The sequence below is a fragment of the Pongo abelii genome, chromosome 10, assembly GCF_028885655.2.
Source record: "Pongo abelii isolate AG06213 chromosome 10, NHGRI_mPonAbe1-v2.0_pri, whole genome shotgun sequence".
Lineage (NCBI taxonomy): Eukaryota > Metazoa > Chordata > Mammalia > Primates > Hominidae > Pongo > Pongo abelii.
Genome location: NC_071995.2, coordinates 2,718,809 through 2,744,100, shown reverse-complemented (window position 1 = coordinate 2,744,100; position 25,292 = coordinate 2,718,809). Strand labels below are relative to the sequence as shown.

The following is a 25,292-nucleotide window of genomic DNA, read 5'->3' as shown; positions in this document are numbered from 1 at the left end:
GCTGTGTGAGGTGTCAGTGTTCCCCTACTGGGGAGTGCCTCCCAGTTAGGCTACTCGGGGGTCAGGGACCCACTTGAGGAGGCAGTCTGCCTGTTCTCAGATCTCAAGCTGCATGCTGGGAGAACCACTGCTCTCTTCAAAGCTGTCAGACAGGGACATTTAAGTCTGCAGAGGTTACTGCTGTCTTTTTGTTTGTCTGTGCCCTGCCCCCAGAGGTGGAGCTTACAGAGGCAGGCAGGCCTCCTTGAGCTGTGGTGGGCTCCACCCAGTTCGAGCTTCCCAGCCGCTTTGTTTACCTAATCAAACAACTAACTCGGCAATGGCGGGCGCCCCTCTCCCGGCCTCGCTGCCGCCTTGCAGTTTGATCTCGGACTGCTGTGCTAGCAATGAGCAAGACTCCGTGGGCGTAGGACCCTCTGAGCCAGGTGCGGGATAGCTCCTGGTGTGCCGTTTTTAAGCCCATTGGAAAAGCGCAGTATTCGGGTGGGAGTGACACGATTTTCCAGGTGCCATCTGTCACCCCTTTCTTTGACTAGGAAAGGGAATTCCCTGACCCCTTGTGCTTCCCGGGTGAGGTGATGCCTCGCCCTGCTTCGGCTGGCACAGGGTGCGCTGCACCCACTGTCCTGCACCTACTGTCTGCCACTCCCCAGTGAGATGAACCCGGTACCTCAGTTGGAAATGCAGAAATCACCCATCTTCTGCGTAGCTCACGCTGGGAGCTGTAGACCAGAGCTGTTCCTATTCGGCCATCTTGGCTCCTCCCCTAGTTTTTTTTTTTTAAACATCTTTAAGAGAGTTGTTTTAAACTCTTTGTCGAGTAGATCTGCCATCAGGTCTTTTCTAGGAGCAGTTCCTGTTAATTTATTTATTTTTCCTTTGAATGGGCCACACTTTCCTGTTTCTTTCTTTGCCTTGTGACTTTTTGTTGAAAACTGGACATTTGAATCTAAGAATGTGATAACTCTGAAAATCAGAGTTTCCTCCTTCCTTAGGGTTTGGTGGTGGTGTTTTTGTCTTTTTTAGGCCACTCTGTGCCAAGCATCAGCATGAGGTGTGAACTTCAGGTCTTCTCAGGTGTTTTCTAGCCTGTTTCTTTCCCAGGGTATGTGCAGTCACTTTCTAATTTTCCTTGTATATGCAGTTGCTTTTGAGTGTCTTAGTCTTTAATGTCTGGCTCCCAAAGAAGGAAAAAGAGAAAAGTGAAGGGGGAAGAGGGGTGTTGTTCTTCAAATTATCTGGAATCATTTCAGCTAGTGGTGGAGGGGCTTGCAGCAGTGGGGAGAGGTGCAACAAAAGTAGCTGCCCACCTCTGTGTTTGCACCTTTGTGATCAGAAGCAGCAATAAGTATCCTGAACAAAGATCCCTGAAATTTGAAGAACAGGATACTTTTAGCCCACTCTGGCCTCTACACGCTGTGTGCAAGCTGCTATTGGACAAGTGCTCAGCTGCCTGTATTTTGAGATAAATAGTACTTTCTCATAATAATAATAGGTTCTGCTGGTACTATTTCCACCCAAGGAAGTCACCCTGGTTCTCTCTTCATGCCTGTCTATGCAGTGCTCACCCTTCCAGGAGTAGAAAGTGGGCTAGGGGAGGAGAGTGGGTTAGCTGCTACTGTACTAAGAGCTGAAATTGACCAAAATCAACCTTGATTTACTGTCCAAGCCTCCCCTTGAAAGTTGCAAACCTCCATTAGACTCCAGAGTTTCAAAATATTAATAGTTAAACAAAACAGATTCTGCCAGTGCATTTGTTATCTATCGGGGAGGATTCTTGGTGCTCCTTACTCTGCCATCTTCCCAGAATCCTCTGGGACAAATTATTTTTACTTAAGGGGTTATTCTGAAAGCTTTATCGAAATCAGATTAGGTTATAATAACAAAAAAAAAGAAAAGCAATCTTACATTTGTATAGTCCTCATAGTACTTTATATATTATCATATCTCCCCCTCCTTTCTTCTCTCCTACACTCCATCCCTCTTCCCTTCTGTCCTTCTTTCAAAATCAATTTCGGAGACAGCTTTTCCTGTCTAATCCATGTGAATTAGTCATTTAATTCCTCTGATTTTGTCTCCTTTTTAACTTTTGGCCATTTTTCTGTCAACTCTTTCATGAGAAGGAAGAAATAGGGGATGGGTTAACTGCTGAATGGACTTAGGTATTATCGCTGGATTCATATTTCTTGTGTTCTCTCCAGTCTTCTTCCTTTTGGGGATCCCCGACAGTTGAGATAACTGAGTGAAGTTTGTTTTTGTGACCTCTAGGAAACAGGAGAAAGGAAGAAATAAGGAAGAGGGAAGATACAATGAAGTCAATGTAGACGTTGTTAAGAAATTTATTTGCAATTCTTATTTTTTGTGTTTTTTGTTTGTTTTTTAAATAACATCATTCCTTAGATAAAAATGCAATCTTACAGGAATATACAATAGTGTCTCACACAGAGATGACCCTGAAGCTCTCCTCGAAGGGTTGCCCCTTCTAGATTCCCTGGCCTTTCTCGAGGGTGAGAAGGCTCATCAGGCGAGGCCTCTGACAATGGGATTATTTGAGGATTACAAACTGTACAATGATATTTACAACAGTAAGACTGTGAAGTCGTGGAGCCTGGAGGGGAGGGTGTGGGGGTGTATAGGGGTGTGGGGAATGGTGACAATGGAGGCACTGCCCATCTTTCTGTGCCTCTCTGATAACAGGCATGATACAGATTGGTTTGGGGGATGAAGGTGGGTTTGAGCTGGAGGACATGAGGGGAGGGGAGATTAGAGGAGGTTTATCTGGAGTGTTTCACAGGAGGAAAGTTTTGCATGGTAGCTCTGGTGGATTAAAATAAAACAGCAATATTATGAGAGTAATAGACTTTTCAGTGCTTCACCAACGGGGAATCTGTCGCCCTATTTCTTAATGAATGTGCGTGTTTTGCCATGGGTTATTCTCATCCACTACCATCACAGACTTGTCCAGACATGCTCATGTCTGTTTCCCATGGCCTCACTGCATGACCTCACTCCCACGAGGCTCTGGGAGAACAGCAATGCATTCTGGGCAGGACAGCCCAGAACAGCAATGCATTCTGGGCAGGACAGCACATGGCAATGGGGTGGTATATAACCTGGCTGGGATTCAAGAGATGGATTTCAGGTGTGGGGATGGGCTGCAGCTGGATGCATAGGTGGCCTGAGGCAGGAAAAGAGAAGGTGCGCACAGCTTTGGGATGCTGGAGACACCTCCTGAAGGGGATCTTTTTGCACAGGACTGTGTGTTTACAAATCATCTTCCCTTGATGTACAAGTTCTTTCCTTTTCCCCTTTTAAACATTGGTGTGGTTTCTCCATATTGGGAAGTCGTGGGGTTGGGGGCTATGTACAGGACCCAGTGACCCACCCTCTTTTGCTTCTCTTATGACTCTACAGGAGAGCCTTCTCTTTTCTCCTGGCCAATGGCCAGGAGAGGTTTCTTCAAGGGGGTCCCTGAAACCTGCAGCTTCAGGTTCCTTGGCAAGGGAGCCACGGCTTGGCCTGGTGCCTTTTTTTCCTTATTCCCTTGGTAATAAACTTGAGATCTCTAAGACTTCCACAATGGGAATTCTCCAGACCCAAACAATGAATAAGAATCATTCTATCCATTTCTGCATTTCCTCACATAGAAATGACCCTCTCTTAAAACTTACAAACTCTTCCACCCAGAGCTTTTTTTTTTTTTGATAATGACCTTGGTTTGAGGTGCATGAGTGAATTTTAGCAATGAATGTACAATGTATGTCTGATTCACACCAGGGAAAGTGGCACAGTGCCCTTTCTGGGATCCCTACAAAGTCAAATTCCTTAGATCCTGAGAATTGGAGTGCATGGGATGCCCTGAAAAGGTGGGGGTGTCCCTGTGTAGCAGCCAGTAACTGATCTGAAGGGAGAGGACTTGGCTCTGGTGATGTAACATTTCAAGCCTCTGTGTAATTACCTAGTCCTAGTCTTTTCTTCCTCATTCTTAGTAGAGACGTGGGGAATTTTCATGAAAAATGCTAACTGTGACTCCTCTTAGTGCTCAACAGATTTGTTACACTTCATCCACTCAGCTGCAAGATCTAGAGTGCTTTCAGAGGTGACTGGAAGGGTTCTCTAATACCCTACAAAGACCACGGATCTTTGCCACTTCAGGTGCTGTGGCTCAAATCTCTTAAAGTCATCCCAGGAAAAAGTGTTGATTGTAGTATTCTCTCAATGTATGTTGATTGTAGTATTCTCTCAATGTACATAAATAGAATTTATGTCATAATAATAGTAGGTTCTGATGGTACTACTTCCACCCAAGGGAGTCACTCTGCTGCACCCTCCTTGTCTGTGTATACAGTGCTCACCCTTGCAGGAGCAGGAAAGTCCCTTATCTAGAGCTCAACCCCAGCCCTTGTGCCTTAACGGTGTGTGTCCTGGGGAGGTGGTTCAAGCAACCCCCAACAATGTAGAGATGTGGCAAAAACCCATTCACCTGTTATATTGGTATCTGGCTCCATAAAGAAACATTTCATTGCTTTGACATAAAAATAAATGGATGAATGAAGTTAAACCCAGAAGAGGCTTCACAAAGAGGTCGTGTAAGTGTCTGCCCATGGGTCTCCCTTCCACGCACTGTCTTTCTCACTAGGTGTTGGGGATGACAGGGAGCTGGGGCTGGGGAGGGCAGTGGGAAGAGGGAGCTTTGCTTAGGGACAGGGAAAGATGCCCCATTCCTGACAGTTGTAGGACTCTTCTTTCCCTCCTGTCTTCCCCCTCAACCTCCTCAAATCGTAGCTGCTGGAGAACCTGGACTCTGGTGGCTGAGGGCCTCCCTGTGAGTGAGGTTTGGGCTTCCCCACCTGCCTTTGCACAGGAGCCTGTGTCAGGTGGCACCTGGACAGCCTGAGGGGAGGGACATCAGCAGAGGGGGGACAGGGCGGCAGACACCCCCACACCCCACTAGGTAGGCTAACGTGGCTGGGACAACACCCCCAGATGGAGCGAGTACTCTTCTCACCTTCCCAAATAGATCCTTGAGATGTCAGCGGCTCCACCACACTGGTCACTGTGGGTGGGTGAGCTGAACACGTCCTTCCAAGAACTGGGAAGAGACACAGAGGGAGTCAAAATATGCCCTTTTCTTGCCTTCATTCTCCCCCAGTCCTCTCTGTGCTGACATTTGTCTGAGGCAGGTCTTCTTTAAAATATGGAATTGGCCCAGACTCCATCAGCAAGTATTTGCCTCCCCTGGGGTTTAAAGAGGTCTTCTGGGAGTCAGCAGGCCCTTTTTGTGGCCTCTTTGCTGAATTGTTTCTAATCCTTGACAATGATATTTCAATTATTCTTGGCCTCTAGGGATGGAGATGCCATCATCCTCCTTTGCTACCTTTCCCACGATGAGGCTAAAAACCCCGATGACTAGGGTCCCACTCTATCCCTGACCTACATTCTTGTTTTCTTTCTTTGCCTTTAGGAGTGGTGGCTGTGCATCTTCAGGACTCCATAAAGTAGCCACCATCCTTTGGGTGACTTCCAAAGTCCTCATTTTCTAGGCGTCCCTATTGCTCTGGAGATGAACTTAGGCATGGAAAGGCCTGCTTCTCCTGAGGTTGCCCCCCTGTCTTCAGCATGGTCAGGAGACATGCTGGGTGGAGAAAAGCTGGGAGAAAGTAACAGGTAGCTTCACTCCAGACAAGCACCTGGAATTTGGAACTGGGAAATAGAATGAGAGACATTGCCTTGCTCCTTTGAGTGGATTTCCCAGTGAGAGTGAGGCCTATGGGATTAAGAAGAAAGAAAGGGGTTATAACTAGTACCTTCTGAATCAAAGCTGGGAAAAATTCTCCAAGGTCTGGAAATGAAAGAGGCAGGGCTGGTCGGAGGACAAAGAATTAAGTTGACCAAACTGCAGACCTTAAACTGTTGTTTCTTCAAGTCCCTTGGGCCCTTAGCCCCTGTTTTCTCCTGACACTTGGGGGCTGTCAGGAGGGGTATGGAAGATGTGACAATTATGTTTTACAAGGTCATGGGGAAAATTCCATTTTAGGTGGAGAGTAGACATCACTTGGAAAATTGTGGATGTGGTTCATTGATGTCACTACCTGTGCCAGTCTGTTCTGACGACAGGCATCGTACGCCAGTCTTATTCTAGTGGATCAGAAGGTCAAGCTAGCATAGTCCTCCTGCCCTAGACAGGGAACGCCTGTGTGTACCTCTTGGTAGAAATCTTGGGAACTTTTCAAAGGATGATACCTAAACTCAATTTCTAGAGGACCTTGATGGCACTGAAAACGAATCAAGAAAGTTTGGATGACTTGGGTGTGGATATCCATAAAGAAACTCTGTTTCTAGACTGTTAACCGGGGAGTATCGAGTACATTTCTCCACTTTGTCATGAATCAGTCCAGCAAGCTGTCATAGAGGAATGGACTGTCCCTTATTATAATTTCTAGCTTACTTATATATGTGCCAAGAGGGGCTGAGGGAACACTAGGACTGGAAGATATTTAATGGGTCAATTCTGGGTGAATGGTTGGGTCCTGTTTTCCCCAAAGCAGTCCCTTTTCAGCCACCACTGTTGACATACATTTGAAGGACACAGCACCAAAAGAGTGATGTTCTAGGGAGATATAAGTGAGCATCAGAGATGCCCCCACAAAATCTGTTCCCACCCCCACTGTGAGCTCCGGATGCCTCTTCCCTTGTCCTGGCCCCCTCCTTGGCAGCCCAAACATTAGGGCAAGCCTGAAGGAAAGGCTGCTCCAGAGTGAAGAAGGGGTGGAGAAAGGAGCACGCAGAGTTGACTTTCAGATGGATCAGGGTTTCACCAGTTCCTTTCTCGAGCCCCTGCTGTCCTTGTTGGGTGGAGCAGAATCCTGAAGGGAGGATGCCCCTCCCTCCAAGCAGCCTGACTTTAATTTTATCCTCCAGGTTAGTGTACACTTTCCTAAGGAAACCAAAGAGAAAAGTCTGTGTGGTGGAAGGGAAGGGAAAGCCAGCCACCTCTTCCATGGGGGATGCGGATGACAGCCCAGTGACTGAGGGCTGGTCAGAACGCCTCCCTACACCTCATAGTGAAGGGCTATTCTTGGAGAAGTACCAAATCAGATGACTAGAGCAGCGTGGACAGAGTGAAGACTGGAATAAAATAGGTCCTGGTCTCTCACAGCAAGAGGCGGTACGAACATACCCAGCAAACGATTTTGGAAAAATTGAGGGAAATGGAAGCAAACACAAGATATGCAAAACAGTAATGTCCAAACCTGTTTGTGGAGAGCAGAATAATGACTACACCGGTGATACCTTTGCTCATTGTGCAAACTAAAGAAAACTTGTTCCCTTTCCCCCAACCCCATATAGAAAAAGCACTTAAGAGTTCAAAGGTAAAGCTTGTCACACTCCAAATACAAAATGATTTACTTTACATGCAGCAAAATATACAAGAAGTGAATCCGAAAACCAACTTAATTCATTATATTCGCTTGGCACAATTGCAATTCAGTTTTAAAAAAATATTTGAAAAATACTGAAACTGACCTGAATTCAAGTATAACGGTTTCTTCAACAGAAACATTATCAATGCAATAAAACATTACACGGAATATATTGAAGCAAAATGCCTTCTTGTGTTTTTCCCTTAAATTTCTGTGTCTTTTTTTAAAATACAGTTTTAATGCCAACACAACTCACAATTGTATTTTTAAATGAATATTATTGCATTGTTTTTGCATATCTTGTGGGACAGAAAATGCAAAGAGTTACTGATTCCCATTTCAGAAGCAGAGACAGTGGTTTGTTTTTGCTTTCAAATGGCCCCAGATTCAGATCTTCCCACAGCTAAACCAGAAAGGGGGGACTGCGTAGTCACTGGTGTGCACGGGCACATGGTGTGGGTGCATATACACAGGCAGGACGTATGCACACAGACAACCCACCACACACACACGCGTCGCACACACTCGGAGACTCTCTCGCGCATGCTCCTCTCTCCCAAACCCACCTGTACACCCAGCATAAAAAGGAACCCAACTCTATCACCCACATATGCAAGATCACATCAAGTGCATTGCCAGTTACCTTTCCATTAGATAACCGAACCAAACCAGAACAAAAATAGGTTACTACCTAAGGAAATGATAACAAATTATTGGGCATACACAATGGTTGGTAAAACTCTCCTGCAGCGGCTTCTATTGAACCTCCGTGGAAAAAGGAAACCACAACCGTTTAAATAATACAAGAAAACCAAACCCGATGTACATTGGCAAAGGTGAAAACAGAAAGGTGAGGGGGCTACAGGACTTTGTAAACACTCGTCTTCCTCCCCTCCCCCTGGGAAAACAAAATAAAACATTAAAAAAAAAAAACCCAAAACCAAAAAGAAACTGCAACATGCTGTCAAGAAAAGTGTCAAACCACAAAACAAAAGAGCGCTCAGCGGAAGCTCAGCACCACCTGGTTGGGCGGAGCCGGCGGCCCCTTCCCAGCGGCGCAGCTCCTCCGTCGCGCTGCCTGCGGGCCGGCGGCTGGCCGGGAGCTCGGCGTGGCCCGTGCCGGTCGGGGGATCCCGTCGCAGGTGGGCAGGGACGGAGTGAGCGGCACCACTGCCGGCCCGACGCCCATCCCCAAAGCTCCGCGCCCCTGGAGGCCTCCTCCTCTCCGGGCCGGGCCGGGGTCCTCCTGGAAGTCCTGCCCCGCTCCCTTCTCCAAATCCGCAGGGCCCTGGCTCTAGGGAGACAGCGAGGCTCGTACAGAATATGTGCAAATGGTTTCTACAAGCAGAGTCGAAAGACACCCGTTTGCTGTAGGGTCCTTTTGGTGAGGGCGCGCGGGAAGCCGGGGAGCTCTCCCCGCAGAGGCGTGGCCGGGCCCGGGGCCTGCGGGCTGGCAGAGGGCAGGCGCCTTCCTAGCGCCCCGGGACCCTCGCCGCCTCCTCTCCCCGCCTCTGCAGACGCAGCCGGGCGCCTTCCTCCCGGAGGGCGGCTCGCGCACCCAGGCTCCGCGTCTTGTCCCAACAGAAATGAATGAAGACGCTGTTCCGGTTAACTCCAGGTCACGAGAACAGTGAGGCACTTCTGAAACGAACCCATTAGGAACATTGAAACAAATAAAAAAAGCCCGCATCTGGCAGCGCCCACTACAGGCTGCTGACGTAGACCCTGCTGTCCTGGAGCTCCTCCTCACTCAGTCGCCCCCGCGCGCGCACACAGCCCGCGTCCTCTTCGCCCCCGGCTCGGTCCTGCCCCGCGTCCCTGCAGTTCACAAAGGGTAAGAGGGCGCCATTGGGGCTCTGTGGGGCGCCCCCGCTGAGGATGTTGTCGGCCGCGCTCTCCATCTCCTCTATGGTCATGTCGCAGGCGTCGGCCAGCTCCTGGGTGGTGACCTCGATGAACTTGGGATCTTGAGCAAACTGCCCCAGTCCTTCTGAAATCAAGACCTGAAGGAGCGGGGCGGGAGCCATGAAGAACCAAAGGAACATTATTCCTGGAGCCGAGCTCTTCCCTTGAGGGCTAGAGCGAGGGGTATCTGGTAGGTCACTTGGGGAAGTGTGCGTGTGTGCACGTGTACGTGTGTGTGTTGGGAGGGGCACCCATGGGGAACAAGTAGAGATGGAGCATCTGCCAAAAGAATTAGGGATGTGCAGGCCAGAGAAGTTTTGGCTGGGGTGGTCAAACACTGTCATCAAATACATAAAGACTTGCTTATGGCCCAGCATGGTGGCTCACACCTGTCACCCAGCACTTTGGGAAGCCCAGGCAGAAGGACTGCTTGAGCCCAGGAGTTCGAGACCAGGCCCAGGCAACACAGGGAAACTTCGTCTCTACAAAAAATTTAAAAACAATTAGCTGGGTGTGGTGATGCACACCTGTGATCTTAGCAAGGCCAGAGGCTGAGGTGGGAGGATCATTTGACCTCAGCAGCCCCAGGCTGCAGTGAGCTGTGATTGTACCACTACACTCCAGCGTGGGTGACAGAGCGAGACCCTGTCTGAAAAAACAACCAAAACAAAAACCAGAGTAGGTTTGGCTCTCAGAGGGGCCGGGGGGCTGCCCCGATGTTTTATCAGCAGATCCCAGCCTGCCTCTCTCCTTTCTGACACCCACCGAACCTTTATACTATTCTTTCAGAGAAACCATTCTCCCTGGTGAAACTGCTGAGACAGGCCCACTGCCCACTGCCTGCCGCTGCCTTTCCAGGGGTGAGGTATCTGTGCAAACACGGCGCATGCCGCTGCCTTGCTTCTGCTGGGAAGGGCCAGCAGGTGACCCTTAAGCTTCTCTGTCCTCCCTACCAGCTGCTTAGTGCCTGGCTATGTGAAAATCGGCTCCTGAGCCAGCGGGTGGGGGGAAGCTGAGTGCAGCCTGGCACTCGCTCCTTCCAGGCATCTGTTTGTCTTGCTCCTTGCCCACGCCACTCATTCTCTCCTTGCCCTGCTTAGTTTTTCTTTGGCACTCCTGACCTTCCTGATGTGTTATATATGTGTGTGTTTATTATCTGTCTCTCCTCACCATGATGTGAGCTCATGAGAGCAGAAGCTCTGTTTCTCAGCTGTGTCCCTGTACCTAGAACAGGGCCTGCACCTGGTAGGCGCTCAGCGGGGGTCTGTGAAATGAATGCAGGATGATCGAGACCACAGGAACACCAGACCTTGAGAGGTAAACCTTGGAAGCCACCTGGTTTAACTCCCCACCTCCCGCACGACAGCCTGATGCCCAGATGAGCAGTCTCTGCTTGGCTATGTCTGATGATGGGGGGCTCACTACCTTTCAGGCAAGCCCCTCTCATTTTGGAAGAGCTCAGGTGGGAAGGTCTTCCTCATGTGAGCTGAAATCTGTCCGCTGGTGGGCTTAGCCAGTTGCTCTGGGCCTGCCACCCTTTCCCCATTCTACCCGTTGCAGGTGTGAGAGGTGTATCGCACCCTCCAAAGTCACCTCCTCTCCAGGTTTTCTTCCCGAATTCCCTGAAACGGTTCTCCTAGGAAATGGTTTCTAGGAACCCTGCCATCCTGGTCATCCTCTTTTGGGTTTGTTCCAATGTGTCAAAGGTCCCTAATAATGTGGTGCCAGGATTGCACTAGATGCTCTGACCAGGCAGAGCACAGTGGGACTGAAAGCTCTCTTGTTCTAGACTAGTGGCTCTCAACCTGGCTACACATTAAAGTCATCGAAGAGCTTTAACAATCATCAGTTAATTTGTCCCGGGTTTCCAAAGCTCACCAGGTGATTCTCACGGGCAGTCAGGCCTGAGCACCTTGGATCTTGCCTGTCTGTGTATAAAGGCAGCCAGGCTCACATTTGCATGTTGAGCAGCTGCAGCATAAGGGATAAGTTGCTCAGTGGTTTCTGCCGCCCTCTGCAGTGAGCCTAGCCTCAAGAGAGCCAATAGCATCTTGTGCAGTCATGGCTTTCCACACACCAGCCCTCCTGCAGCCCTGAGAGGGAGGGTCTTTCCGGCTCAGATATTGACTGCAATGAATTTGGCAAGAGCCAGGTGCTCCCTTCTCAGCCCCGCATGCCAAGTCCCCTTGTTGCCCGTAGCCTCTCCCCCCTGCCCATCTGCGAGTCACCTACCGCTTCCACCAGGCTGCTGGCACTGCCGTGGAACTGCCTCCCTGGGGCCCCAGCCTGGCCGGGCACCATGAGGGAGACAGGTCGGGCTTTCCGGGCGGCGCTGCTGCCCCCGCCACCGGGGGTGGTCTCAGCCCAGGAGCCGCAGTGGATGGATGGGAAGCTGCTGTTGAGTTTCTCACTGGACTCGACCCCCTCCAGCCGCAGGGTGGGGACGGGCTGTGGGGGCCAGCCTCGGCTGCCAGGTGTGGCTGGTGGGGTGGCAAAAGGCCTGGGGAATGAGGCAGGGGAATGGCTTCTCTGGAGGAGGGGGCTCAGGCCTGCCACTGCCAATGCCTGCGGACACACAAGGAGTGCCAGTTAATAGGAGTGGTCGACCCCAAGCAAGGCAGGCCCCTGCTTCTGAGCAAGCACTGCTTTGCAGCTGCTGTGTCCAGCTAGCTCCACCTGCCTGGTATTCCCATGCCATTGTTTTCCCCTCTCGGTCCTATCTCAACCTGGCATGACTTTCAACTATCTCAAAATACATCTTAGGATCATCTGGGTCTGAAGTGATCTCTTTCTCCTGTAACTTCTGAAAGCTAGGATTGGGTGGAGTCGTGGTAACCTGCTTTTAGCCCTGGCCTGGTCACCTGTCAGCTGTGCATTCTCTCGCTCTTGGTTTTGTCCTCAATAGAATGGAGAGCAGGGCGAGGCCTTCATGTCTGTAAAGCCAGAAAACGAATGCTGTCTATCCATCCGCCCTGCGGAGCTGGTGTGAGGTTCAAGTGCAATGAGGTCTGTGAAGAAGCGCTGTGCACCTCACAAAGAGGTGGGAAAACCAGTATTTGTGGTTTTAGTTCTTACAGTTAATGGAGCCATTCATAATGCCCTGCCAGCCTCTAGCTCAGGTTGTCTTTGAGCCATTGTGAAATCCGGTGCTGTATTATGATTAAAAGATTCAGGGCCGGGAGCAGTGGCTCACGCCTGTAATCCCAGGACTTTGGGAGGCCAAGGCGGGCAGATCACCTGAGGTCGGGAGTTCAAGATCAGCCTGACCAACATGGAGTAACCCTGTCTCTACTACAAATACAAAATTAACCAGGCGTGGTGGCACATGCCTGTAATCCCAGCTACTCGGGAGGCTGAGGCAGGAGAATCACTTGAACCCGGGAGGCGGAGGTTGTGGTGAGCTGAGATCGTGCCATTGCACTCCAGCCTGGGCAATAAGAGCAAAATTCTGTCTCAAAAAAAAAAAGTCACACAGTACGCCCTCTGTCCCTGAATGTTCTTGAGCATCCTAAGGGTAGGGACCAGGCCTGCCTGGCTGTTGCCATGACGACCTGCCAGGGCAGAGGCTCTGCAGGGTGAGCTGCTCTGATGAGATGTGCTCCCAGGAGAGAGCGACACTGTGGTGGGGAAAGACCACCTCTAGGGTGACAGAGTACAGGAGGAGAAAGAGATGAAGAGGAGAGTTTCGTGCCTACCAGTACAAGAACAGAGAGGGGAAATCGACTTCTAGAAATCTTTTAAGATAGCACACACAGTGTCCCCACATCCTTCCACCTCCTGCCCCGGCCCATGGTGGTCCTCAGCCTGGGGCTCCTGGGTCCCTGGGAATCTGAGAAAAGTGTAAGGCCATATTCATTATTTCAGAAAGCCCAGTGGAGGTCAGCGCCACACAGGCTAAGAAAACCTGTTTATTTCTTGGAGCTGAAGTACGATCAACTCAGCCAGGCCACACTGGCCAGCTCATGCTGATTATGAATTTTGATTGGCAGTTGAATGCCTTTGGGTACAAAGCATAGGTCCATTTAAAACACAGGTCCATGCTATAAAACAGTATAACTTTAATAAGGTCAAAATGTTGGGAAACCCAGGTTTAGACCTCAGTTTGCCTGGGGTTAACAGACTGGCCTTAGATAACACTGAAGTTCAAAGATACTAAGGTATGTTTGGTCCTGGCATCTTGGATTTCACTATCTCAGCTGGACTCAGCCATGCCAAGAGACATTTCATTTATGGAATCTCCCTGGACCTGCTTCCCATGGATGTCATTCCCTACTCTTGACCATGTTGCTGGTGGGTTCTTTAATCACTTCTGTATGTCACTGGATTGATTTTATTATTATTATTATTATTATACTTTAGTGGATTGATTTTTATGTGGCAAAATTTCCAGGTATGTTCAAACTCTAGGTACAAGTCCATCTTCTTGAGCGCCCTGCAGCATAGGCCAGTGTCAGAGGCATCAGTGGCATCTGTGGCAGCCTAAGAAGAAAGCTCAGATGGAACCCGCAGCTGTGGGTCCTCAGGATCACACAAAGAGCTCCTGAGCACCAGCACTTCCTAGGCCCCTGCCTGCGATGCTGCAGACCTTGCTGTGGCTGTCACCTGCACAGGAGGAGTGCAAAGCCCTACAGGGATGGCTCTTAGGGCAGGGGCACGAAGTGCCAGCCATCTGAGACAGGCAAGACCCACTGAGGTCTTCAGGATTTGTCCGTCACCCTGGGGACTGTCTAGCCTGCTAGCAGGTGACAGTGGCCTGTCCAAAAGCATGAGCTACCTGATGATGAACCAGATGCAAGGGCAGGACTGTCTTCTGAGAGATGTCTCCCCCTCGGTCCTTCTGTCGCTTCAGACATTCCAGGTGGAAGGAGGCCCTTCGACCTGCAAAGCCAGCCAGAGAGCCAGGATCAGGGCAGGAAAACAGGGCACTGGCCTGTGACAGTTTACACCCTGGTGGGGTGCCAGGAGCAGTAACTATGGGCCGTGACACTCCTCCTTTCCCCTCCCCTCATGTCCAGGGCTCATCCCTGCACACCCTGCCTTTGGAATGTTGTCTCCTTGCTTTGGAAATCCCCCCACTGTGTGGGGCTGGTTTGAGGCAGGCCACAACGATTTCCCAATCATCCCTGACCAGTGTTCTCTTGGGAGTAACCGCCGACCACATCCAGAGAGCGAGGGGTGCATTTACCTAGTGAGGCAGAGCGGAGGAAACCCCTCTTCGGAGATTGCCGGATGTCCCTCTTGTCCTCCTCTGGGAGCGTCAGTTGCCGATTTTCGTCATCCTGGTAGGAGAGCCTGGAACAGAGAGCTCATGGGGCTTGTTCCTGGAGGCTGAGAAGTGGCCACCCACAGGGACAGCTGCACCCCCGGGAAGCACTTTGCTCTGATCCTTAGTGAAGGGATGCCAACTTTGTGCTTACATGCAGGTTTGGGGAATTGCCACCCCAAGAAGTTCTGGCCTGCCCCTAGCATCTTCCAGGCCTGCTCAGTGGGAGTTGCCAGCTCCTCACCCGCAGGCTGTCTCATGAGCCTGCAGTTCTGACTTGGGGCAGTGAAGGCACTCTGGGGTCAAAGGTGTTGAGAAAGCGGAAAGAATCCTAGGCCCATGAAGTTCTTTTGGGGAATGGCCTTGGCTCCCGTGTTTGCATGAGCTGATGCTGTTTTCCCCAGTGACCCTCAACTTTAGCCCAAACTTATCCCCACCCCCCGATTTCTCCCGCCCTGCCACCCCATCATCAGCAAGAGCACATAAGCAGCTGCCTACAACCACTCTATAGTCACTCAGTAGGTGAACAGCAGGGCTGTGAGGGACCTCATGGGGCATCTAGTCTATGGCTTCCAGGCCTTTGATGGAAACTCAATGAGAAGTAGATTCGACAGCTTCTCATCATGCACAGACACACCTGATGGAATGAAACCTCATGCCCTTTGCTTACCCTTAGTGCACACATTGCACCCTGGTGAGTCCTAGTCCACTTTAGTCTGTTCTATTTTCATTAAAATTTTGATTTACAATCCCTGCTGGGTCAGCCTGCAGTTCGAGAAGCACAGTTGCATTCCAACCTCATTCCCAGATGAGACCACTGACTCGCTGGTCCCTGGTGCCACCCCACACCTCTGAGGGTGACTCCATGCCTGCTCATGGCACAGCACAGAGACTTGGATAATTTATAGATGTGCAGGAAGGCTGGTTGAGTGCAGACCGCAGTATTTATGCCTTCAAGACTTGTTCTTATTCTCAGCTAGGTAAGGCCTCCCTATTATATTTTCTTCTTATGCAAATCACCCCCACTCTTGCAGATCCAGCTTCCGTTTCACCTTGTGCATGGTACCAGTTCAGGTCACCCTGCCCTCAACTTTCTCTGAACGCCTGTACCCCTGGGGGTTGTACCACTCTGGGGGTAGTGAGAAACTCTCTGTGTTGTCTTCCTCTCCTGAGACCCTCTTAGTTGCCTAGTTTGTGGAATTTCCTTGAGGATGGAGACTGGGTTCTTAACAACCTAGCAGAGTGCCTGGTGCACCAAGCACTCTAGAATAACCGAAATAGGTTAAAATATATGCTGTTCCTGATTTATAGGGTAGGCGGTCAGGCATTCGTTTGTATTCTCTAAGAATCAATTTAGAGACTGTTATCTCATAAGGAGCTTCGGGTATTTCCCTTTTTTATATTGACCATGTTTCACTGAGTCAGAAAAGTAGAAGGTCTGTCACCCCCACCGCCCCATTTTGCTGATGGGGACACGAAGGCACAGGGCAGTTGAGTGATTTGTCAAGAGCTGCTGGTTGGGACTCTTTCCATGCTTTTCCTTACTCACTTGATTCTTCTTTCTATGCTGGGGAAAAGGAGGCGCTTCTGCTACTCTTCCCATCCAGTTCCTGAGCAGAAAGCACTGGACCCCGGAAGCCCCATGCTGTGCTGGCCTGGCTGCTGCTCTCCCCACAGTCCCCATGGTGGGGGGCCTTGTGTCCCCTCCCACCACCTCCAGCCACACCTTTCCTGTCTTCAAAAGCCTGCAAGGCTAGTCCTTCCTCAGTCTGAAGTCCTTTCAGGAACTGAATGGACTGACATGCTGGGAGGGGTCGGTGAGTGCTTCGTTCCTGCCCTGGGCCCCCGCGGGGCTCCTCCCTGTCTGCATCAGCAGCTCCAGGGTTCCTTGGCGGGGCTGAGAGGACACACCCTGCATCGTGCCTGGCCACGCTTAACTGTGCTGCCATTCCAGAGTGGGACAGTGGCTCCCAGCAGGCGGCACAGCCCCCCAGCATGCCAGGCTCCTGACATGCCTGCCCTCCAGCTCAGAAAATAATAGAGAAGTGGGAGCTTCTCTCTAAACCCCTGGAAAAGTGTCCATCCAAGGAGGAGGCACACCTGTCGCTGGCCTGCCTGTCCCTCCAGAGGGCCCATTTTCAAGTGGCTGCACGCAAGCCCATAGGGCCCAGGCATTACCCCCTGGGGAAAACCCCATGCCTCAGTTTCCCTTTCTACAAAATTGAAATGACATATGCCCTCTCTGTCTCAAAGGCCTGTTGTGAGTCACAAATACAGTAACAGATGAGACAGGGCTTTGAGGGTGAAAGGAGCCAGAAAAGCTTCTGAAACAATGTGTCTCAAACTTCTGTGGATGTCACCCACAGTCACAAAGACGTTTCACAAGGAGACCCCCAGATACACACATCTGTTGGCAATTAAGCAAGTGTTTCACAGCACAGTGCTTACCTTTGTGACGTTTGACGCATTCTGATAGTTTCTATTGTGCTGTGCTGCACCTGCTTTTAAGGGCTAGTCATTAGTGACCAAATGAATGTCACAACCTTCTAAAGGATCTAGATCTGCAGCTAAAAATACTGTAAGAATTGCGGCAAGGACAAGAAATCTCAGGCCTGGCTTTGCCACCAGTGCCCTCTTCTGGGCAGCTTTATTATAAGCAGTGTCTTGAAACACTTGTTTAATTGTCTATATATGTATGTGTACACTGAGTCTCACCAGAAAATATATTTATGACTGTGTCTTACAGCCTAAAATGTTTATAAAACAATGTTCAGAAATTTTCCTGGCGAGGAAAGGCCAAGCTAAAAAGGGCATCGTGTATGTGTGTGTTGTGTGTGTGTTTGTGTCTGTGGTGTGTGTTTGTGTGTGTTGTGTGTGTGTTGTGTGTTTGTGTGGTGTGTTTGTGTGTGTGTTGTGTGTGTGTGTTTGTGTCTGTGGTGTGTGTTTGTGTGTTGTGTTTGTGTTGTGTGTGTTGTTTGTGTGTGTGTTGTGTTTGTGTGTGTGTGTTGTGTTTGTGTGTGGTGTGTGTTGGTGTGTGTTTGTGTGTTTGTGTGTGTTGTGTGTTGTGTGTGTGTGGTGTGTGTTTGTGTTGTGTTTGTGTGTGTTGTTTGTGTGTTGTGTGTTTGTGTGTGTTTGTGTGTGTGTTGTGTTTGTGTTTGTGTGTGTTGTGTGTGTTGTGTTTGTGTGTGTGTTTGTGTTTGTGTGTGTTGTGTGTGTGTGTTGTGTTTGTGTGTTTGTGTTGTGTGTTTGTGTGTGTTGTGTGTTTGTGTGTTTGTGTGTTGTTTGTGTGTTTGTGTGTGTTGTGTTTGTGTGTTTGTGTGTTGTGTTTGTGTGTTGTGTGTTTGTGTGTGTTGTGTGTGTGTTGTGTGTGTTTGTGTGTGTTGTGTGTGTGTTGTGTGTGTTGTGTGTGTTTGTGTGTGTGTGTTTGTATGTGTGTGTGTTGTGTGTGTGTGTGTGTTTGTGTGTTTGTGTTTGTGTTTGTGTGTGTTGTGTTTGTGTGTGTTTGTGTGTGTGTGTTTGTGTGTGTTGTGTGTGTGTTTGTGGTGGTGTGTTTGTGTGTGTGGGGTGTGTGTGTGTGTCGGGGGCTCCCATTTTACTGAGGAGAGGAGAGAGGCGGTGCAGATGTTTTCTCTGTCATCTCCTCCCCCCCCTGCAATCAGCCCCAGAGGAGGGATCTCAGGGACCTTCCCCTGCCTCCCCACATTTGTGCCCACACTTGGGTCAGCCTCAGCAGAGGGCAGCAGAGCTCACATCTCTGTGGAGAGCAGGCTGGGCTCACTGCAGGCCTCCGTGTCATGGTTCATCTTCACTTCATAGGTCTCATCCTGAGACGTCTCCTCCTGACCCGCCATGGTTGTCTGGCTCTCCCGAGAGTGGCACCTACAATATCCAAGATGAAGAAAAACATCAGGAACTGCCAACCCTCCTCCGCTTCCTTCAGCAAGTAAAGCATCACACACGCACACACATGCATGCATACACACGTGCACAAACACAAGCACACACACGTGAACAGGCATACAGTTGCTGGTGCTTTGTTCTCCTGTGATTGCTAAGTGTTAAGATTAGGGTGAGGGTCCCATTTGGGAGAAGGATGTCTGCCGTGGATCCAGGGAGATCTGAGTCCTGACCCCAATCCACTTACCCTCTGGTCCAAGTCACTTAGTCCACCTCATGCCTCAGTTTCTCTATGAAATTGGAATGACATATGCCCTGCCTGACTTAGAGGCTGCACCCCACTCACCTCCAGCTATGACACCTGGGTCTTTGGCATTTGGCATAACTGAGAAGTCCTTGGCATCTTATTTTGATGGTGCCCTTGATTCTGACACTGGCACCCTGGGGTAAAGGCACAGACAGGAAGCCTCACCTAGAGGGGTTTGCTCTCCTGAGCAGAAGGCAGTGAGCCTGAGTCCCTGCTGAGCCTGAATCCCTCCTGAGCTCCAGATCCTCACATGCTAGGACGTGCCTTTCCCTGCTGGGACAGGGTCTTCTGCTCACAGGGTCATGTCTTCTTTAGCTCTGGACCAAGATCTCTTCCTTTTCCTGTCTGAGCTCAGCTCAGTGCTTCCCTTTGTCTTGCTTTCTATAGACCTTGCATGCTGGGCCCACTTTATCCTCAGACCCCTGAGGGCATCAGGAAAAGATCCTGGTCCATCCTCTCAGAGCTGAGTGCTAGATCAGTTCCCTGGCTCTGAGCATCTCAGGCAGGGCAGAAGCAATTCTCTCTCGAGGAGGAGGAGGACTGCAGACTGCCACCCGCCCCGCAGTGGAAGGAAAGATGAGAGGTGGGAGCTGCAGGAGGATTGGGAGGGGAGGGCGGTTGAGTGGGCTTTGGCGAAGCATGGGGGGAGGAGCTGGAGACACAGAGCAGCAGCAGGCAGGCAGCAGCACTTTTGGGGGCCAGTGGGCACAGGATGTGCTGGCCCATCCTCAGCACAAACAATGCTAGGGCCTGAGCTGCTCTTAGCCTTGAGCTGCGACACGGAGGACAAGGGGGCTGGGATGTGGGCTATGCTCCTCTTCTTCACCAAGCTGAAGCTTGATGCCCTGTGTGTTGTTTGTACTATCTGCAGTGGGCAGAGGCAACTGACATTTCGTGAGCACTGACTGTGTGCTGGGCACTGGGCCGGGTGCTTTGCATGTATTTTGCTATGTGGAGAGATGTATCTGTGGGGACAAGAAAATCCCCTGGGGTCTCCTCCCCCAGCTCCTCTAAACATCCCTCTCCCCTTATGTCACAGCGAACAAAGCTTCCATGAAAATGTCCTTAGAGGGCGGGGATTTAATTCACCCCGAGATGCTAAAGACAGACATGGAGCCCTCTTTAAGCAGAAGCTTCATGAGGCCAGAGGGGAGAAGGGGTGTGGGGACCCAGTACTTGAGTCCTCAAAGGCCGTGGAAGGGGAGTGAGGTTGCAGAGAAGCATGAGGCCCCCACAACAGGTGCAGGCCCCCAAGACTAGATGCCTAGATTAGATCCTCTCCTATGCAAAGCCAGCCCTTCAGGCCAGCACATAAAATCCAGTGCCAGCACACTGCCCTGTGCACACAGAGGGCAGCAGTGCAGGCCTCATGAATTGAAGGATGCCCCCAGTGCTGCTTCTGGGTGGCTAAACCAGCCAACCTTGCAGAAGGGAAAGCAGACAGGGAGATGGTCCTTTTAACTGGCCTGTCGTCTGACACAATTAAATGCCTGGGTCCCATGGGCTTGCGTGCAGCCACTTGAAAATGGGCCCTCTGGAGGGACGGGCAGGCCAGCGGCAGGTGTGCCTGCTCCTCGGATGGACACTTTTCCAGGGGTTTAGAGAGAAGCTCCCACTTCTCTATTATTTTCTCAGCTGGAGGGCAGGCATGTCAAGAACCTGGCATGCTGGGGGGCTGTGCCGCCTGCTGGGAGCCACTCTCCTACTCTGGAAGAGCAGCACAGTTAAGCGTGGCCAGGCACGATGCAGGGTATGTCCTCTCTCAGCCCCGCCAGGGAACCCTGGAGCTGCTGATGCAGACAGGGAGGAGCCCTGTGTGGGCCCAGGGTGGGAGGGAAGGTCCCACCATCCAGCATGTCACAGCAGTGCATCCTAGAGCACAGGGATCAGAGGACAAGGAGAAAAGAGTGAGTCAGGAGTAAGAGGTGCAGTCAAGACCTCCAGGAATGATCCTGTGCTGGGCAGAATGGGCCAGTGCTACAGAGGGCGCCTCCCACAGTGGGGTGCCCTCTCCGGGAGGCTGGCAAAGGGGCTCCAGGGAAGCAATGGAAACACCATTCCCATCTCAGCTGGGAGAAAGGCCAGGTTTGGGCAGAGACTCGGGAAAGGGCAGACGGGATAGTTTCTGTTGTGCAGCCAGAATACAAACATCTGAGGATCACATTCTGCCACTCAGGAAGTATGGGAGAGGAGAGGGCCCCGTGGGAGAACCAGCACCGCAGGCCACTGCTGACTTGCCCTGAGCCTGCCATGTCTGATCAAGGGCAGGACTTGGGAGACAGCATACTGCCTCCTGCTCCTGCTGGGGTCTAGGGCAGCAACCTCCTGGAAGCTTGAGGGACAAGTGGCTGGCCGAGGCCTCCGTCTCCTCTGCTGTCTCCTGAGGGCTGCAGCACGTGGGCCCTGTGTGCCGCCTGGGGTGGCCAGCCTCCCACTTACCTGTTGGAGCTGAGCTTCCACGCCACCTCCTGCACCCGGATGGCAGGGGACAAGGGGGGCCCGTGGCCCTCCACAGTGCTGACCGTGCTGGGGTAGCCGGCGGGGCGAGGGAGGCGACCCAGGGCGGTGTTGTTGGCGTTGTTGATGTTGGCGTTGGAGCCGGTGGACGAGTAGCTGCTCGGGGTGAAGGTAGAGTCCACCAGCTTCTCGTGGGATGGCGACTCAGTGTCGCCCTGGCTGCTGCCCGCCTTGTTGATGTGCAGCGGGCGCTGAGTGGTGAAGGTCTGGGGGAAGGCGCTCCGGCTGTCGCTTTGGTAGTAGCTGACGTGGTTGCCGAACAGGCCACCGGCCCTCTGTAGGCAAGAAGGAGGGGGTGGGTGGAGGAGAAGCCCCCCAGCACCCACTCCTCCCAGAGAGCAGCCTCCACAGCCAGGTCAGGGAAGTGCAGGGCCTGGGAAGGTGGGCTGCCTTCTTTCGGGGACGCACAGCCCTGCTGGGAGCCAGGAGCACCTGAGGACCTTCTTCATGCCTGGTTGCTCCAGAGAGGGAGGCACCCGGAGTCCCAAGGCTCCGGGCTCCCCTCTGCGGCAGCTGGGAGAACCCACCCACCAGTGGGGATGGGATTGGGCAAGGGGCTGCCGCTGGTACGAGCCGCCCTGGAGGTTTCCAGTGAAGCCCCTGAAGGCTGGGAGTGAGTTTCCAGGGCACGTCTAGGATCGTGGTCCCTAACAGCAGCCAGCACACGGTGAGGGCAGGGGCCGGGAGAGTGACCAGAAGATTCTAACCAGATTTTAAAAATGGAAACCCAAGGTGCTCACAGAGCTAAAAGCTGGTTGGCCAAACGGTTTTGAAAATGAAGAATTTCCTGCATGATGGTTTTTTTTCCCCATAGGGACTCCGAGAGATTTAAAACCAGGAGCCAGTGTTTTTCCCCAGTATTCTTTTCCTTGTCCTGGGGAAGTGGGCAAGTAGCTATTTGCAAGGTTGTTCCAACCCTTGACATCAGAGCATCCCTGGGCCTTGGTGAATGAGGCTTTGGTTTCTAGGGTCTTGTCGGGTCGTGTCACCACCATGCCATGTCCCTGAGGCCACTCAGTGACGAATGTCTCCCGGTGATGAGAATAAGGATGAAGAAGAGACAGAGCAGGGGCAGAATGGGCTCAGCTTGCCCCCTGTGTGTTCCACAGCCTGGGAACTGGGCCCAGGGCCGGGAGAGAGAGGTGTGAGCAGGGTCCTGCACAATTATGGCTGGCAGCTTCTCCCTTGCTATAGAAGGATTTGTAACCAAACACCAGCATGGTGAGGCAGGCAACACAAATGAGTGATAAACGCCCCTTATTCTGGTAGAGCCGTTTTAATTTTCACTATTGCAACTGCTGGGCAGCTTCAGTCTCCAGGAAAGGAGAGGGAAAGGGGAGGTCTGGAGGGGTCTTCGAGACCTGGAGAACACGCGCTATGCTCCATCTCAAAGGGCCACCGCCACTAGGCTCCAGCCCTCTGCTGCCCTGCGGGAATGCAAGCTCAATATTGCCAGGTCTCCTGACTTTTCCAAGGAAGGCCAGAAGTTTTGATTTTGACCTGAATGTGCCAGATTTTCAAATATTAACAAACAAAACAAGCCTGCAGATTAGATGTGCCCCAGGGGTGAACACTCTGCAACTTCTAATGTAGAAGTTTCTCCTAGGAAACATTTCCCTTAGGAAGGCGGCTCCTTCCCACTTCTCTGAGAGCCCATGACACTGCGAGCTGCCGTTTCCAGGGAGCCCTGCCTTGGGATGGAGTCAGGCTTGGAAAAGGCAAAGGGGTGAGGAGACAGCTAATCAGGAAGAGCCTGGAAGTGGCCCTTTCCTCTGGTGCAGCTCTTTCCCCTGGACGTTCCCCGCAAAACCCCAGCCCAACCTCTTGCTCCAAACTGATCTTTATAGGGGTCGAGAGTGTGCCATGGCACCACCCACCCTGAAGATGTCATCTTCAGAAGCAGCAGACACAGCCTCCTTCATGGCCTTGTCCAGCTCCTCCTCAGCGGTGAGATCTCCAGAGATGGCCCGTCGGATCTCAGGCCCGATGTCATGCAGCGTGCGCAAGCCAGCCTGGAATCCAAGGGGAGGATGGTGAGGACCGCGCTTCCTTTCCTCCAAGCTTCCTAGCCAGCCACAGCTTCGGGCCAAGGCCTGTCCCTCCAGGGCCCTGGCATCCTCCACCCAGCCAGTCGACCCTCCGGAAGGTTTGTCTGTGTGTGAACTGGGGGCTGGGCTGCCCTGTGATGGAACAATCCACTCGCCCATCCAGGAGGGTTGAAGGGTCATTAGGAGGGGGCACCAGGGGTCAGGGGCTGTCACGGGAGCCTCAGTGAAGTGTTTGAGAGATCTGGGGGCTACAACAGCAGGCAGGACCATGGAGGGCAGTTGGTGGGTGGCAGGTAGGGAAGGGCACATCACCCCCTTCTCACAGCCATCTTTGGAAAGGTCTGGAGCTCTCTGAAAGGTTCCCTCTGCAGGGACCTGGCCTCCAGCCTGCTGGGGAGGGACCGAGACCCTGACTGGAGGTCAGAGGCAATGACCAGGACCTTCCTGGAGTGTGGGCCCACCCCCAGGCCCTCACCTGCAGAGACAGCGCGTTCCTCTGGGAGGGCTTGCCCACAAGGCCCTGCTCTTTGCGCTTCTTGAACTTCCGGAAGTACTCCTGGATCAGGAACGTGGCGTAGAACTTGCCAACAGTGACCTCATCATCTGAGATGTATGGAGAGGGGAGAAGGGGGTAAGAGGGGAGCAGGGGAATTCAGTTGAACTTCATTCATTTTTTTTTTTTCAGCATCCAAAACTTTTTAAAACTTTTTAGGTTTAATTTTTTTGGAGAGGTAGTACATTCACATGGCTTAAAAAGAGAGAAAAAAAAAAACATAAAAAGGCTTATGGTGAAAAGTCTCTCCCACCACAGCCCTTATCTGCCTAGTCACCACCTCCTGTAGATAATCTAGTTTCTTATTTTCTCAGAGATTCTTAGTGCAAATTAGTTATGTAAATCATCAAACATATTCTTATCTCCTGTTTTTTTTTATGCGAAAGGTAGCCTATCATCAAAATTATTTCCTGCTTTTTTTTTTAACTTTACTGATATTTGCTAACTCTTATTTGATTCCAGAGCTTCAAATGTCCCTCATCAATTGGCCACTCTTCCAAGTACAAGTGCAAAACGGTTCAGCTTAGCTCGGAGGGAGGGGCTGGTGGAAGGAGGGCTTTCTTCCCATGGAAGTTTGGATTTTTCTTTCAAACCAGATTGAGTTTTTGTGCCAGGTGGCTTCGCTGCCTCCCTGCTGGGCTAGATACCCAAGATTATATGTGACATCAATCAGTCCCTGTCCTGGGAGTGAACCTGATGGTGGAGAAGCCATAAGTTTGTACAGGAAACATTTCATGCCTGGTAAGGAGCCCCTTGGATCTACCTCCTGGTTCTTTGTCAAGAGATGCCACGAGCCCAAGAGACAGCTGGGGATTAGATCTAGGGGCTGGTGAGGGTTCTCCTCCTACTACCTGTCCCTCCAAAACAGCAAAATCCATAGCAGTGATGACCCCTCTCTTCTCTGGCAAGCACCCCCTTTCCACGTGGGAGAGAAAAACCCCGGGTCCCCTGTCCAGCATAGTGAGGAAGGAAGAACTGCATGGTGGGACAAGCCTGGAGTCCTAGGTTCCCTGGGGCCTGGGTTTGAATCCTAGTGAGGAAGGAAGAACTGCATGGTGGGACAAGCCTGGAGTCCTAGGTTCCCTGGGGCCTGGGTTTGAATCCTGAATCTGCTCTGGACTCTCCAGGTAACCTTGGGCCAGCAACTTAGCTTCTAAGAACTTTAGTTCCCTGAGCAAACTTCACAGAAATGTTGTCAGGATTCAATAAAATGATATATGTAAAACATCACATGGCACTGTCAAGATTTTCACTTAGCCCAAGTCCGGCTTTCCCTCTGGCAAGTGGTTCCTTTTAAGGAGGGTACAGTAAATGTGTGGGGTGGTTTTTAGTTGTCGGGGTGCCACCAGCATTAAGTAGCTCCAGACCTGTCCCTTAA

At 51.3% G+C, this 25,292-nt stretch overlaps 1 protein-coding gene and 1 long non-coding RNA gene across 23 annotated transcripts in view; one reads left to right on the top strand and one right to left on the bottom strand.

Annotated features, from left to right (window-relative positions):
- Window positions 1-2,323: 2,323 nt before the first annotated feature.
- Window positions 2,324-25,292, bottom strand: part of CACNA1C (calcium voltage-gated channel subunit alpha1 C) — a 638,552-nt gene continuing 615,583 nt past the window's right edge. For all 22 annotated transcript variants that reach the window (XM_054526646.2, XM_054526654.2, XM_054526660.2 and 19 more), the window contains 8 exons: window positions 23,837-23,964; window positions 23,191-23,325; window positions 21,236-21,588; window positions 18,343-18,471; window positions 14,515-14,621; window positions 14,104-14,207; window positions 11,562-11,894; window positions 2,324-9,427 (listed from right to left, as the gene is read on the bottom strand). In XM_054526646.2, coding sequence (XP_054382621.1) covers window positions 9,128-9,427; window positions 11,562-11,894; window positions 14,104-14,207; window positions 14,515-14,621; window positions 18,343-18,471; window positions 21,236-21,588; window positions 23,191-23,325; window positions 23,837-23,964 — 1,589 coding nt within the window. In that variant the 3' untranslated portion in view covers window positions 2,324-9,127. The remainder of the gene's footprint in view (window positions 9,428-11,561; window positions 11,895-14,103; window positions 14,208-14,514; window positions 14,622-18,342; window positions 18,472-21,235; window positions 21,589-23,190; window positions 23,326-23,836; window positions 23,965-25,292) is intronic.
- Window positions 9,421-25,246, top strand: LOC134759438 (uncharacterized). The gene is made up of 3 exons (XR_010135635.1): window positions 9,421-9,519; window positions 23,161-23,992; window positions 24,377-25,246. It is a non-coding gene; the product is annotated as an uncharacterized LOC134759438 (long non-coding RNA).